General features: G+C 41.2%; 1 protein-coding gene across 3 annotated transcripts in view; it reads left to right on the forward strand.

Annotated features, from left to right (window-relative positions):
* The window catches only part of BPGM (bisphosphoglycerate mutase), a 32,984-nt gene extending 20,471 nt beyond the window's left edge, over positions 1 to 12,513 (forward strand). For all 3 annotated transcript variants that reach the window (XM_081532937.1, XM_081532938.1, XM_081532936.1), the window contains one exon: positions 10,276 to 12,513. In XM_081532937.1, coding sequence (XP_081389063.1) covers positions 10,276 to 10,454 — 179 coding nt within the window. In that variant the 3' untranslated portion in view covers positions 10,455 to 12,513. The remainder of the gene's footprint in view (positions 1 to 10,275) is intronic.
* Positions 12,514 to 16,026: the final 3,513 nt, after the last annotated feature.

Consider the following 16,026-nt stretch of genomic DNA (forward strand, 5'->3'; position numbering starts at 1 on the left):
CTCAGCTTTCTTCACTGTCCAACTCTCACATCCATACATGGCACTGGAAAAACCATAGCCTTGACTAGACGGACCTTTGTTGGCAAAGTAATGTCTCTGCTTTTTAATATGCTATCTAGGTTGGTCATAACTTTCTTTCCAAGGAGTAAGCATCTTTTAATTTCATGGCTGCAGTCACCATCTGCAGTGATTTTGGAGCCCAGAAAAATAAAGTCAGCCACTATTTCCACTGTTTCCCCATCTATTTGCCATGAAGTGATGGGACCGGGTGCCATGATCTTAGTTTTCTGAGTGTTGAGCTTTAAGCCAACTTTTTCACTCTCCTCTTTCACTTTGAGATCACAGCCCTTTAAAAAATTTATTGTAGATGTATATGCTCACTGGAATAGGAATACCAACATTAGTTATCTTACATGTCATTAACCTTAGAGTTCATGTGTGAAGGCTACATGTGTTGTGTTAGTCACTTCAGTCATGTCCAACTCTTTGCGACCCCAAGGATTGTAGCCTGCCAGGCTCCTCTGTCCATGGAATTCTCCAGGCAGGAATACTGGAGTGGGTAGACATTCTCTTCTCCAAGGGCCCTTCCCAACCCAGAGGTCTAACCAGGGTCTTCTGCATTGCTGGATCTTCTTGGAAGGTTAGGAAGCCTAATTTTCATGTGGTACTTGATAAATTCTCAATCTAAAAGAAACATTCTATTGAATTTGGAAAATATCTTGATTCTGGGAAAGATAGAAGGCAGGAGGAGAAGGGAATGACAGAGGACGAGGTGGTTGGATGGCATCACCAACTCAATGGACATAAGTTTGAGCAAGCTCCAGGAAGTGGTGCAGGACAGGGAAGCCTGGTGTGCTGCAGTCTAGGGGGTCACAGAGTCGGACACAACTGAGCCACTGAGCAACCACAAATTGAATTCAGATACTGACTTTCCAAGATTCCAAAAATTAAGTGAATCTCGCTTACTTTAAGGGCTTCCCAAGGGGCACAGTGGTAAAGAATTCGCCTGCCAATGCAGGAGATACAGGAGATGAGAGTTCAATCTGTGAGTCAGGAAGATCCCCTAGAGTAGACAGTGGCAACCCATTCCAGTGTTCTTGCCTGGAAAACTCCATAGGCAGAGGAGTCTGTTGGTCTGCAGTCCATGGGATTGCAGAGAGTCGGACATGACTGAGCAAGGAGCATGCACACCCTTACTTTAAGGGGGAAAATACAAGATTTTTCTTATAGAAAAAGATGACTGGCCAATTTATTTGTGTGTATATGTGTTTATTGTGTTAAAAAATGTAAAGGACTTCCCTGGTGGTCCAGTGGTTAAGAATCTGCCTGCCGGTGAAGGGAACATGGGTTCAATCCCTGGCCCAGGAAGATTCCGCATGTGGTGGGGGCAACTAAGGCCATGCACCACAACTGCTGAGCCCATGTGCCTAGAGCCTGTGCTCTGCAACAAGAGAAGCCACCACAATGAGAAGTGTGTGCACCAGAACTAGAGAGTAGGTCTCACTTGCTGCAACTAGAGAAAGCCCTCACGCAACAATGAAGATATTTTAAAAAAAAAACATAAAATATGCCATCTTAATTTCTAATTTATTTTTACTATGAATTTATACGACTATACATCCCCCTGTTTTTGATTAATGTCTGTTACCCTAGTACAGTTATTCACAGCATCTCCTTTCACTTTCTAAAGTGCCCCAGCTTGGATGATAAATTATATGGTCATCTTATTATACAGGTTATTCGTCTGTATTAAGAATGAATCTTTGAAGTAGGTGTGACCAGATTCCATATTCCCTATAAGTACAAAAGTTGCTAAATTCTTTGCATTGGTCACAAAGGTAAAAATGAATGTTGTTGTAGACTGATCTGATTCTTAGTCATGTTTTCTAGATATGTTTATGTAAAATTCTCTCCTACAAACAGGATCTTTCAAGGAAGTGGGCAGTTTCCCCCATACTGTTCTTAAATTGTTTGACACGCTTAAAGCATCTTACCTTCTGTTGGGCAGAGTACGGTAACTGATAGAATCAATGACAGCATACTGTCTTATAGAAATACCTTATTATAACTTTGGATTGGAAAGAATGATAAGCCAGTCACGGAATTAATTGGGAAATTGGTCTGCCCTGAAGTCTCCAAGGGCCTTAAGATCTTTTGGCTAAGAGTATACACGTGTTACTCATCTACTCTAGATTGTGTATACCCCGACAATGGAGAATGTTAGTTCCTAAGATATTAATTTTGTTTCTCAAACATTTGGTGCTATGATTCTACCCTGCTGCTGCTGCTGCTAAGTCACTTCAGTCGTGTCCAACTCTGTGCGACCCTGTAGACGGCAGCCCACGAGGCTCCTCTGTCCCTGGGATTCTCCAGGCAAGAATACTGGAGTGGGTTGCCATTTCCTTCTCTAATGCATGGCATGCATACTAAGTCACTTCAGTCGTGTCCGACTCTGTGTGACCCCATAGACAGCAGCCCACCAGGCTCCTCTGTCCACAGGATACTTACCACCTGAGCTGTTTTAATTTTTTCCCTGAAAAGTAGCCCTTCCCTTGATCTATTCTGTTTGGAATACTGTTATGAGAAGCTGACTCTAGTATCTTTGGCAAGTAAACTATAAAAAGGTAATTTCATGCAACTAATTGAGTCTTATATTATTATGGTTTTACATTGTGGTTTGTGAATGACACTCCCTGGTACAGTTATACAAGATGGCCCTTTTTTGAGTGCATACTATGCGCTAAACACAGTTCTAGGCATTTTGCATACATGTTTCTGGTAGGAATTAGAACAAGTGTTTGAACTTAGAAAACTGTGGTTTGGTATTTTGTTTTGCTTTGTTTCTATGTTTTACTCTGCTATTTAGTGTAGCCAAGTCATGTTTTTTTTAATTTTTAAAATTTATTTTTGGCTCTGCTGGGTCTTTGCTGCTACATGGGCTTTTCTTTAGTTGTGGCGAGAGGGGGCTACTCCCTAGTTGCAGTGTGTGGGTTTCTCATGGCGCTGGCTTCTCTTGTTGCGGAACACAGACTCAAGGGTGCATGGGCTGCGGTAGTTGCAGTGCATGGGCTCAGTTGTTGTGATGCCTGGGGTTAGTTTTCCCACTGCATGTGGGATCTTCCTGGACCAGGGATTGAACCCGTTTCTCCTGCATTGGCAGGCGGACTCTTTACCACTGAGCCACCCGGGAAGCCCGTAAGTCATATTTTTAAATTTTCATTTGAACAATCATTGATTGTTTTCATTTTGTTTTGTTTGTTTGGTTTTTAGATTTCACATGTAAGTGAGATCACATGGTATTTGTCTTTCTCTGCCTGATCTCACTTAGCGTAATACCCTCTAGATCCATCCATATTGTCACAAATGGCAAGCTTTCTTTTTTATCACTGAGTTATGTTTCATTGTGTATATGCACCGCATCTTGTTCATCCATTAATTTATCAGTGAATAAATACTTAGGTTGACTATTATGAATAATGCTCCAGTGAACATTGGTTTGCATGTATTTTTTTTGAGTCAGTGTTTTTTTCTTCTTTGGATAAATACCCAGAAGTGAAATTGCTAGATCATGCTGCTGCTGCTAAGTCGCTTCAGTCGTGTCCGACTCTGTGCGACCCCATAGATGGCAGCCCACCAGGCTCTGCCGTCCCCGGGGTTCTCCAGACAAGAATACTGGAATCCTTCTCTAGATCATATAGTGGCTCTATTTTTACTGTTTTGAAAAACCTGCATATTGCTTTCCATAATGGCTGCACCAATTTACAACCCTGCCCACAGTGCACAGGGTCCCCTTTTCTCCACATCTTTGCCAGCAGTGGTTATTTGTTGTCTTTTTTGATGATAGCCACTCTGACAGGTATGAGGTGGTATCTCACTGTGGTTCTCATTTGCATTTCCCTGATGTTTAGTACAGCTGAGCGTCTCTTTATGTGTCTGTTGGCCATCTGCATTTCTCCTTTGGGAAACATCTATTCAGGTCCTCTGCTCATTTTTTAATCAGGTTGCTTGTTTTTTTTTTTTTTGATGCTGAATTATTTGAATTCCTTGTCTACTTTGGATATGAACCCCTTATCGGATGTATCATTTTGCAGATATCTTTCCCCATTCAGAATGCTGCCCTTTGGTTTGTTGATAGTTTCCTTCACTGTGCAAAGGCTTTTCAGTTTGGTATAGTGACATGGACTGCTTTACTTTTAACTTTATAGTAGTTCTTAATTCCTTCAGAAGAAAGAAGACTTAAATATATGAGATACTATATAGTAAGAAAACTTCTACATGAAGGACTGCTTTATTGATCTTTAACAGCGTAAACAACTACCCATGCTGTACTAAGAAGTCTAGATTACAGCAGGGCCCACCTCTCACCAGCTACCACCACGATGACTCCTAGCCCAGGCTTAGTATCTAATAGCTCCCTGTTCCTTTGCATTCCAGACGGGTGTGTGTTTCTTTCTCTGTGGTTGGCAGAGCCACTTCCTGTTTGTTTCCTGCCGGCCCACATTGGAGGAGAAGCGAGGTACTGAACTGAAGCATTGGATGCAGTCTGCATTTTGCCAGCGGAAGTGGATTGTTTAGTCTGGGTTCAAGAAAGGACTAGGCAATTTCAAGTTTGGAGTAAAAGTGGCATGCAAGACAGGCTTGCCCCACTGAAGAACTGTGTGCAGCTGCACATGTAACAGGGCAAAGAAGTGATGAAGTGAAATTAGAGACTTAAGGAGGAAAGGTCAGCTAGGACTTGCTGTGGGGACAGGGACTGACCAGTCACCTTTGGCATTTTGTGGGATATTTTCAGAAGTAACAAAGTCAGGCCTCTCTTCTGTGAAGCAAATGCTTATCTAGTGGTATGGTTAAGCTTTCTCTTTATTGTAATTGATTTATAGAAGCCTTCCTTTTTTAAAGTTGTAAACCATTTAACTATAAAATTAGATGTAGGATGGATTCTACTCTCTGCCTTATTTTAAATCAGAGACTGTTATGCTGTCACCATGTTACACTACTCAAATTTCTAATTGTCCTATGGCCAGTCTTTCAAGTTGTACATGGTTAGCATTCAAACCTAAAAGAAATAAAATTAAAAGTAGGCAGACCATATATGAAATTCAGAATCTTGTGTCAGCTCTTATTTTGGCAATAGAAGAATACAGAACTCTCATCACAAGTCACCGTCAGTGGGGTTTTAATTGTAACTGATGTGATTGGGAAAAGGAAGGGGGGCACGGGTGGCACCTCACATTTGTATAATTTGATTGGAGTTTTGCCCTCTTTCTCTAATTCCCAAAAATATGCATCATGGAATTGGGGTTTCCCAGGGCTTCCCAGGTAGCGCTAATGGTAAAGAACCCACTTGCCAATGCAGGAGACACAAGAGACTCGGGTTCGATCCTTGGGTCAGGAAGATCTCCTAGAGGGGGTTGGGGCAACCCAATCCAGTATTCTTGCTTGGAAAATCCCATGGACAGAGGAGCCTGGCAGGCTACAGTTCATCAGGTCATAAAGAGTTGCACACTTCTGAAGCAACTGAGCACATAACGCATGTATTGTCCTGTATAGATCTGTCTCCCCAAACATCTTTTCTCTTGTTTCCTGATATTCAAAGATTTTGGGCAAACACTTTGGAGAAAACCAAAGAAAATTGAAGACAAATTTAATTTCAGTTGTTTGCTGTTTGTGCACTAAATACAAATGACTTTTCCTTCAACCTTTTTGACCGTCTCTCTCTCTTTTTTTCTTAATAAGGTAATAAAGGAAGCACAATCTTTAGTCAGGGCTTCAACAGTAAGGGACTAGATTTAATTTGAAAGCTTAAAGAGTTCAGGTTCATTCATTTCAGCCATGTGCCAAGGGTCCATTAAGTCAGGTGCCGTATATTCTTGGTACAAGGATGCAGCACCTGGACTTGGACATGCAAAGTCTGTACTTATGAGGCACACGGTGAGTCTCCATTTTGATCTTCTTCTGAAACTTGGCCAGTACTGTACCTCCAACATAGTCCTCTAAGTGCTTTCATGTACAGACTATATGTCTTAGAGTTTTTGTTAACATTCTATTCCTAATAGCCTTTGCTTAATTCATATAGTTGTAATATCAGATCATTAAGCTAAAAAAATTCCGGATTCTAGCAGCCAATACATGATGAAATTCCTTACAGTTGAACAAACATTACTAAATTCTTGCATAAGGCCCCGTTCAAAAGCATGAGCATCGCAAGAGTGGCTAAAACACGATCTTGTAATCCTGATGGGAGAAGTGAGTATTTGCTCAGCCACCGCTGATAGAAGGCGGAGGGGTAGTGCTGTATATATGTGTGGGGATCTTCATGACTGTCCATGGTTCCTGTCCCTGCTCAGTGGTCAGGGGAGTCATTGTAGATACAGTCTTGATTTTTTGAAGTCGGTCCTGTGTGCAGAGAATTAAGTTGTTTGAATTTCTTCCCATATTGGCTTTAAGTTACTCCTTTGACTTACCACCAAACTTTCATTATTTCTTACTTGAAATATCCCAGTCATCAAAATGGATTGCAGTTAACTTTCAGATGCTCCTACATGGAAGATTTAAGAATTGAAGACAACAGTTGGGAGTTGGTGATGGGGTTGATGCGGGATTAGATATTTCCCTTCAGAACATTCTTAGATGCCATTTAAAACAATCTAAGCCCATTATCAGATGGAGGATGTGATATCTGGCCACTCATTATAACTTTCATATGATGTTCCGGTTAATGCATTTGTAATATGATATTGCATAATATAGTATTGATTCAGTTTGATTTAATCCAATGCAGATGCATTTTTTAGCCTTACGAGTTCTGCTTGCTTAACTCTCTTAGGACAAAGAATGTGGCTTATGCCAAAATTGACTAATGAGTAATGGCTTCATTGTGGTTTTTCCTAATTTGCTATTTTAAAATGTCAGTCACTAAGTCTGTTGACTGATTATTAAGCGGTCTAAGTATTTTAAATATTTGTAAGTAATTAGTCTGCTCTGTGAATGGCTTGAGTAGTCATTAAAGTGAAATGTCAACTTTATTTATTGGAAATATTTCTATTTTTGTTGAACTCTCCTTTCTTTATAGGTGAAATATGTAGTTCTCGTGGCCTTTGTTTAGTTTGCTCTTTCATTTGGTCCCACACAAAACTGGGTTGTTATCTAAGCCATAAGCATGAGCTTGAGAGTAACGCTCTTAAAAATAACACTTATTACACCTGGTTAGATCTGAGGCTGTGGTCAGATGAGTTCCGTGTGTGCCCCTTGACCCTTGCCAAAGACCTAGCACTTTTCTCTGAGGTCACATCATAACCCCTAACCCTACCCAATGATAATCCCCGTGTGTTAGCTATTTCAAAGGGATCAGACAAGTCAGTTCATCCCTGCTGTTGTTTAATCGCCAAGTCATGTCCTATTCTTCCGCAACCCCATGGACTGTAGCCTGCCAGTCTCCTCTGTCCATGGGGTTTCCCAGGCAAGAATGCTGGAATGGGTTGCCATTTCCTTCTCCAGGGGATCTTCCCGACCCAGGGATCGAGCCCTCAGTCTGCTGCGTTGCAGGTAGATGCTTTACCGCTGAGCCACAGGTGAAGCCCGTTCCTCCCTGTGCTAGTCTTAAAAACATGAGACCACTGGGTGCTGGTGTCCAGTTAGCACCCAGCCCTTCACAAGGGCAGAGCGTGGACGTAAACATCCTCCTTTCTCCTAGTACTGAGGTGGAAACAGCCATCGACAAGTCAGAGGACCAGAGCAGAAGGCCTGGAATTTGGAAAATTTTTTAAAAGTCCAATTTTACTACCTTAACTGTCTTGTGATTTGAACCATAAACTTCTCTGGATCTGTTCGGTAGTTTTTCAAACATTTTTCTTGAGATATAATTCACATGCCATACGGTTCATCCATTTAAAGTGTATAATTCAGTGCCTTTTCACAGAGTTGTTTATTCACAGAGTTGTCCATCTATTCCAGTCAATTTCAGAACATTTTCATTACCCTCAAAAAGAAAAAAAAACCACAAACCCCATACCTGGCTGTCACTGCCCAGTCCTCCCATCCCCTCTGGCCCTAAGCAACCACACATCTATTTCTGTCACTATTAGATTTGCCAGTTCTGGCCCTCATGCGTGCTTAGTTGCTCAACCGAGTCCGACTCTTTGTGATCCTTTGGATTTTAGCCTACCAGGCTCCTCTGCCTATAGGATTCTCCAGACAAGGATACTGGAGTGGGTTGCCATGGCCTCTTCCAGGGGATCTTCTTGACCCAGGGATCAAACCCACGTCTCCTGTGTCTCCTGCATTGGAAGGCAGATTCTTTACCTGCTGAACCATCTTGGGAAGGCACCATTTGGTATGAATGGAATCATGCAGTACCTACTCCTTTGTGACTGGCTTTTCACTTAGCATACTGTTTCCAGGGGTCATCAATGTTTAGCATATATCAACGCTTCATTCCTTTTTGTGCCAAATAATAATCCATTGTCTGGGTCTACCACATTTAGTTCATCCATTCATCAGTTGGTGGACTTTTAGGCTGTTTACATCTTTTGTCTGTTATGAATGATGCTGCTCTGAGGGTTCAGATATGGGTTTTTGTGTGGACATATGTTTGCATTTCTCTTGGTTGTGTACCTAGGAGTAAAATTGCTGGGTCCCATGGTAATTCTGTGCTTACCTGTTTGAAGAATTGCCAGACTGTTTTCCAAAGATTCCACAGGATCTTATACTCTTAATTTACAATGTATTAGGATTTCAGTTTCTCTGTATCCTTAGCGGTCACCTGGCTCTAAACCACGTGCTGTTGTATTCTGCTCTGATTGTCTCCAGGGGTTGCGTGTGGCAGCTGCTGTGCGTCCAGCTGACAGATCTGACCTGATGGAGCCCGAGGGCTCTTAAAATCCAAGGCAGTCATCTCCCAGCTAAACAGCTGGCTGTCTGGTCTGAATTTGTTTGTTCTTACCAGCTTTAGTTTGGAATGGTAATCTTATGTAGGGTTGCAGTGTGAGGGTGGGGGCTTCGCAGGGCAAAGTAGTGTGTTAATAGCCTACTCTTTAAATCTTCAACCTAGAAGAGAATTCCTAGTGGAGAAAGAAGAAATACTTTTCATGCTGTCCTTCTTCATGTATGTTCTCTTTTAAGTCTGTTCCTTCTACCTCACACCCTTTGTAATGGTGGTAGAGAAGAGTGTGTGTCTCTTTTTTTAATTAGACAGAGGCAGTAGAGGCCCACGGAGGGCCTCCGAGTTATGACCATTGGTTAATAAAAACGACAGAGTGCATTGATAACTAACTGCCACTAACTTATTCTGCCATTCTCACCTTCCAAGTAAAGGTGGACCCTTGAACTTGCCTCAGAACTTGCTCTACCTAGGTCCTTTCTGTAAATATAGCACAGAAGCATATGATTAGAGTTCAGAAGTCTATATAATAAATGTCTGTTTTTAAAGTAGACAATTTGAACACTTTCAGTTGCCTTTTAATTAGCTTAACTCCATCTCTTCAGGTCTCCTCTCTTTGTCCATTTTGAATCAGAGAAACTTGATGTATACTAATTACAGACACCTGGGTTTAAATCCAGGCTTTGCTATTTACTGCCTGTGTGATCTTGAATTGTTTGCTTAACTTCTCTGTGTCAAAATTGTTACATGGAAAAATAATAGTGCGTATCTGATTAAACAAGTTAAACACATAAAATACTTAGAAAAATACCTGGCATGTGGAATGTACATTAGCTGTTTATCGTTTAAAGCACTCATAAACAAAAAACCTATAACCACCACGCCTGCTACTACCCTTGCTACAACTCCAGCTCTTCTGGTCAAAGTTGAACAACCTATGATTCAGGTTACTTAAAAAAGATCTGATGGAATTCCCTGGTGGTACAGTGGCTAAGGACTCCACGTTTTCATTGCCAAGGCTGTGGGTTTAATCCCTGGTCTGGGAACTAAGATCCCACACACACCTTGCTCTCCCAGCAGCTGGAATGTTAAAGGATGAGGAGAGAACGAGAACTGTCAATCATTTAGTTAGGAAACAACCAGGAACAGGTTGCCCCAAAACGTATTTTCCTAAGATTTGATGTAATGTGAATTTCTGTCTCATCTCCCCCCTCCACCCCCCCAATCTTCTGGGATGTCCTTGGCTTCCAGTGACTATAGCTGGAATCCTTCAGTATCTGGTGTGGTTCCAAACACACCGTTAATATGGGGCTAAGTAAATGTGCACTTAAATATGTAAACAGAGCTTCCTCCTGGGTTGTCTTTAATGCCTTGTTTCCCCCCCTCTTGATCTCCAGGTATCTCGGATGAAGAAATTATCAACATTACTCTTCCTACTGGGGTCCCCATTCTGCTGGAACTGGACGAGCACCTGCATACTATCGGGCCTCACCAGTTCCTGGGCAACCAAGAGGCTATCCAAGCAGCCATTAAGAAAGTTGAGGATCAAGGAAAAGTGAAACGAGCTGACAAATAAAGTCTTTCCCATGTGCTGGCTCGGGATAGCTGCAGAAGGAGTGGCATGCAGTATGTTATGGGTGCTCATCTCGCTTTTTTTTTGTCTCCCCACCTGATTTTTCCAGATCTAGGCTGTAAGGTAGAGTTTGTAGAAGTAATTAAATAACTTAACGTTGGCCCAGTTAAAGGCTTTAGGATGCCCAAGTGCTTATGTCATATGAGCCTTATGCGCTAACCTCTGCTGGCCTCCTTTTAATTAGTCACTAAGTTAGTCACCAGTGGGGCTTAATCAATGTCCTAAGTTTCTGAGATAGGAAAGCAACAAGTGAAGGTCAAGTTCAAATAGTCCTCATTCAGTAAATCAGTATTGAGTCACTATTGACAGGCCTTCCCTTCAATAAGTAGTTTACGTCAAGAAGACATTTGTATTTATAGAAAATTTCTGGGATGATAATAAAGGATATTAGACAATATGCTCTACTTAAGTATTTATTACTAGTCTTTTCCTCAAGGAAAAGGGGTGCTCTGATAGGTAAGACCAGAGGCCCATTAAATGGGAGAGTCACAGATGGATTCCTCTAAAGCAGCCAGCTACAAACAGGAAGGCCCTTTGCCTCGTCTCTAGTCCAGAGACATCCTGTTTGACATCTGGTGGAATTCCTCTCTGGCTGCTGGAATTAGCAGCATATAGACAGCCATAGCTGTTCATGTTCTCTTTTTGTTTTTAAACATTAATCTTGGGTTCCTTAAAATTGATTTAAAAATAAGTTCTGTGTCTGAAAATGGTACCCCCAAAGTATTTCCATATGATTCATAAGTATTAAGTACAGGCTTCTGATTTAGTCTCTGCTGTCATCTTCCTGTAACACAAAGAGCTGTACTTGTTTCGACACATATACGTGCTTAATTCTCTATAAATTGAAGGTTGGGTCAGGGTGAAGGTAGAATATAGTGGGTGTGATTTCATTCGCTTGAACAGGGGAAATGGTATACTGGCACTCGTCACGTACATTTGTTCTTTATCTGCTGAGGGCAAAACATTATGGTACATAGTCTATAGTACTCAGGATAGAACACAGACCGATTGATTGATTGCTCATCAATCTTAAGGATAGAGGATGTCTTTAGATGCTGTGGACAGGTACTTCATCATTTCTTTAAGCTACTGCCTTGTATCAAAGAAAGTGACATACATTTCAACGATAGAGTCATCTTAACAGTTTACAACTATAATAGCTATTACAGGTATCACCAGTTTTTCGTGGTTTTCCATTGGTGGATTAGTTTATTTGTATCCATTTTATAGTAAGATTGGCATTAGAAGGAAACTAATTATAAAACCCTTGCCACTGCTTGGTCTCCACTGATCTTTAAATCAAAATTTAGAGGGACTTTCCTGGCAGTCCAGTGGTTATGACTCTGAACTTCCAATGTGGGGGACACGGGTTCCATCCCTAGTCAGGGAACTAAGACCCCACGTGCTGTGCAGTGCAGCCAAAAGATAAAAAAGAAGACTCAGAGCATCAGCTGATAAAGATGGCTGAAAAGAACGTGGTTTGCTCACAGCTGGCCACATCTGCAACGTGTAAGGACATGGAATGTGGCTGCTTGACATTCCTGACCAACTACTGTCTTTTCTGCTGCCATCCTTCTTTTCACAGTCCTGTTGCCCAACCAAATAGCACTCTTTATAGTAATTCAGAGACTGGGGCCGTGAACACAACTACCGTCTTTTCCTAGAATTCCAAACCTATGGCTAAACTTCAACTCAGACCATTTTTGAACAGCTTCATCTGTGGAACTGGCATCTGAATTTTCCAGCCCAAGTGGTGACCATGTCTTAAAGCAACTCGAGATCCCAGATTTGGATTCTTCCCTCGTCCCACCTCTAGACGTCCACCTCCAGGGGACCCCCAGCAGCATGATTGCTCATGTGCACAAAGCTGTGCTCACACTCAGTCACTTTGGAATCTCACAGCCTTCCTCAGAGAGTTATAGTTGTTGCTGACACATTCTGGTACAGTTTTGGTTTTATTGTTTTTGAGATCTTGGCTGAAATAAATGAGATATTTATGAAATCTTGATGTACAATTATCTTTAACAACTTTAGCACTTCAACCTTGAGACCACCTAGCGAACCTGTTTTCTTTGCATGGTTTACAAAGTATTCAGGATTTTTGATGTAGGTACCTTGAAGTATGCCTAACCTGGATCATTATCTTGGTATCCTCTGTACTATGACAAGCTGGGACCATAAAAAGGGGGAATTTCTTAAATGTAAAAAATGATAGAAATTTGGTCCTTGGCAGGCCAGGTTGGGCTTGCCTTGGAACCACCTAGACAAGTTGCTTCTACCCAGGCTGTAATGCTTGTTATATGCAGGTCCAGTGTGGTAAGATAATATCCATAGCAAGATGCTATGAATTTTAATTTTTAAATATCTCAAACGAATCCTGTATCCCAGTACATTGAGACTTTGTTTTTCTGAAAAAAAAAAAATTCTGCCTCAGGAAAAAGGTTCTTAAAATCATCCAGTACAAATTTGAGCACTGAATTAACAAAGCATCCTTAGTTAGGATACATTATATCATGTATATTTTCTTGATAAAGATATGCAAGGAAAATTTCTTAACATGATCTGGCTATTTCCATGCTCAACCAGATTCTTTTGCCCCCAATTTGCAGACTATTTCTCATCTTGGGTCATGACCACTTTTATTAAAATGCAGCCCTTTTTGTGCACATTAATGGCAGTAGTTATTTGTCTTCTAGCCTGGGAAGCCTCCCCAGAGGCTCTGTAGCTTTGTTGCCAAAATGCTTTTTTTGGTTAAAGCCAATCCCTGTTGGGCTGCAGTTGGCTGACTTGGTGGCCGGAAGCAGAAACCAGGAAAGAGAAGTCAGAGATCACATGTGTTTCCCCCCTTCCTACCACGTAGTTATGATTTTTTATTTTTCCAGCCCCTCTCTGTTTATGACAGAATGAAGTAGGGGAACCAGATTTACTGGACAGAAAGTTCATCATCCCCAGCATCATTTTTAATTCATTTTTATGCTCTCACAAGTGGCAAGGCTCTCTTCAAAGTTCAGGTTCCCTCTTACCTGGAAAGTCTTTCATATGTTTCTCTTCCCTCAGAAAAACAAAATTGCCTCAACATTTCAGACTCTGATCACTTTTCCTGCTTTCGTCTTCTGCATGGTTGGATTTTGCAAGTTTGGGGCTCACTTCTATAGCACTATTCATCTTGTAAATCATGGCTTGCCTGTCAGCAGATCTGACTGTGGCAGATGCTGTGTTATGCTGTATCCTGAGGGTTTCCACATTGGACTGTGAGGGAAATTTTGTCCCAAGGGGAATATGAAACGGCCATACTATAAGAATATTTTAATCATGCAATCTCCCTCTAGTGCCAAAGCTATTTGGCAAAATGATAGGCAGAATTAAAGTCACTCTTGCCCACGATTGGCAAAATTTTATTTATTGGAGGATAATCTCACTACATAGACTAGCTTTTAAGATGTGGAATTTAAGTCCAAAAAATGTAAGTTCCTTAGACAAAATCTTACACATGAGCCAGATCACTTTTGACTTTCACATAATAGAGCCACATTTTATTGGCCTTTTATTTAGTTGGGGCTGGCCATTTAAACTTATGCTTACTCTGATTTAACAGGAATATATTTTTAATATCTTTTTATTATAAACATTTTAAACATCCATAAAAGCTGAGACTGTAAATAGCACAAACAGCACTCATTTACCAATCACCCACTACCACTTCATTAACTTTGTTGTTGTTTAGTTACTAAGTCGTGTCTGACTCTTTGCAACTCCATGGACTGTAGCCCACCAGGCTCCTCTTCTTCCCAGGCAAGAATGCTGGAGTGTGTTGCCATTTCCTTCTCCAGGGGATCTTCCCAACCCAGAGATCGAACCCATGTCTCCTTCTTGGCAGGCAGATGCTTTACCACTGAGCCACCTGGGAAACCTTCATTAACTTGTGACCACCGTTATGTGTGTCTTCTCACTCTGCCCACTGGATTGCTTTGAAACAAATGCTGGATGTCAAACAGGATAGATTTTGAGAAGGAAAACTCCTTTAATAGTCTTCAACCAGTTAAAATGGAAGCCCCAGTAATCTCTTCTGATATTTGTCCATTTTGGTACTCTCAAGAAACAGCCATTGCTAAGTTGTCCGATTCAGGTCCTAAATACAGTTGCATTATCTGTCGTTGCTCTTGAGAGAGCTGTTAGTCTGTCCGGTGTGACTTCTGCAGGATAATTTGGGATGATTTGGTAACACTGATGTTAAATTCAAGTGTTTAAAGATGAAAATGTTCCTGAGACTATTTTAAAGAATTAAGTAATTCTGAATTTCATAGGTTTAAAAGTTGAACATATTTGTTGATGTTATTGTAAACTAGGTTACTCACAAAGGGAGAAGAGAGATAGAAGGTGGAGGAAGATAAAGAAGACCACCATGTTATTAGTTTTGAACTGGAGATATTTGTATGAATGTGTATGTAATTTCCTCTCTCTTCCCAGCCCTGCCTCTCCCTTTCCCCCACCCCCAGCTCTGGCTGTGTGCTCTGAAAGGGCCTGGAAGCCATAACCTAGTAATAGTGAACACACTTAGTTACCTTGATCTTGTTTTCTAAGTACTGTTCCACAGATCCAGCGATGTTTTGGAAAACCGTTGATTCCAGGTTGGAAGCAGATAAAGATAAAGTGAGCTTAGAACACCTTGAGTCAGAAAAGAAGAAATGCCCAAAGACTGGTGGGACATAAACATTGGCTTCAGGTGCCAAATTTGGGGCAGTTTGAGATTAAAGAATAACGGTGATGGATTATCAAACATTTGTCTTAGTCTGTTCACGCTGTTGTAACAAAGCACCACAGATGACTTAAATAAACATCTCTGATGGTTCAGGAGGCTGGGAAGCCCAAGATAAGGCACTGGCAGATTCAGTGTCTGATGAGAACTGTCTTCCCGGTTTTCAGACCGACACCTTCTTGCTGTGTCCTCACATGGTAGAGAGGGAGGGGGCTCTGGTCTCTTCCTTTTAGAACACTTTTCTCATCATGGGGGATCCGCCCTCATGACCTCATCTAAACCTGCTCACCTCCCAAAGGCCCCACCTCCAAACACCATCACCCCGGGGAGGAGGATTTTACCAATTAGGTTTGAACCTTAATTGGATGTTTTGATTAAAAGTTATAAAGGACATTTTAGGGGCTGAAAAATTTAAGGATGAGGTGTCATGATGCCTGCAATTCACCTTCAAATGGTTCAGCCAACACAGTGTTCATACATATTTAAAGAGACACAGAAAGCAAATTAATAAATTACAATTGATAAACTGAGGAAAGAATTTATAATGCTATACTATTCTTCCAGGTTTCCTGTAAGGTTTCCAGGTTTCCAGGTTTGATATTTTTCAAAATAGAACCAAAGGAAAATTAACAGGGGAAACATTGATAAGCAATCAAAACAGCCTCGTATTAAAAACAAAAACATACTTTTGCTACATGCAATGACTGGATAAATGTGCCTGGTTTCTGTACTTTTTAGTTCTTCTCGAAATTTCAGTCT

The sequence above is a fragment of the Giraffa tippelskirchi genome, chromosome 10, assembly GCF_054371585.1.
Source record: "Giraffa tippelskirchi isolate mGirTip1 chromosome 10, T2T-mGirTip1v1.2.pri, whole genome shotgun sequence".
Classification (NCBI taxonomy): Eukaryota; Metazoa; Chordata; class Mammalia; order Artiodactyla; family Giraffidae; genus Giraffa; species Giraffa tippelskirchi.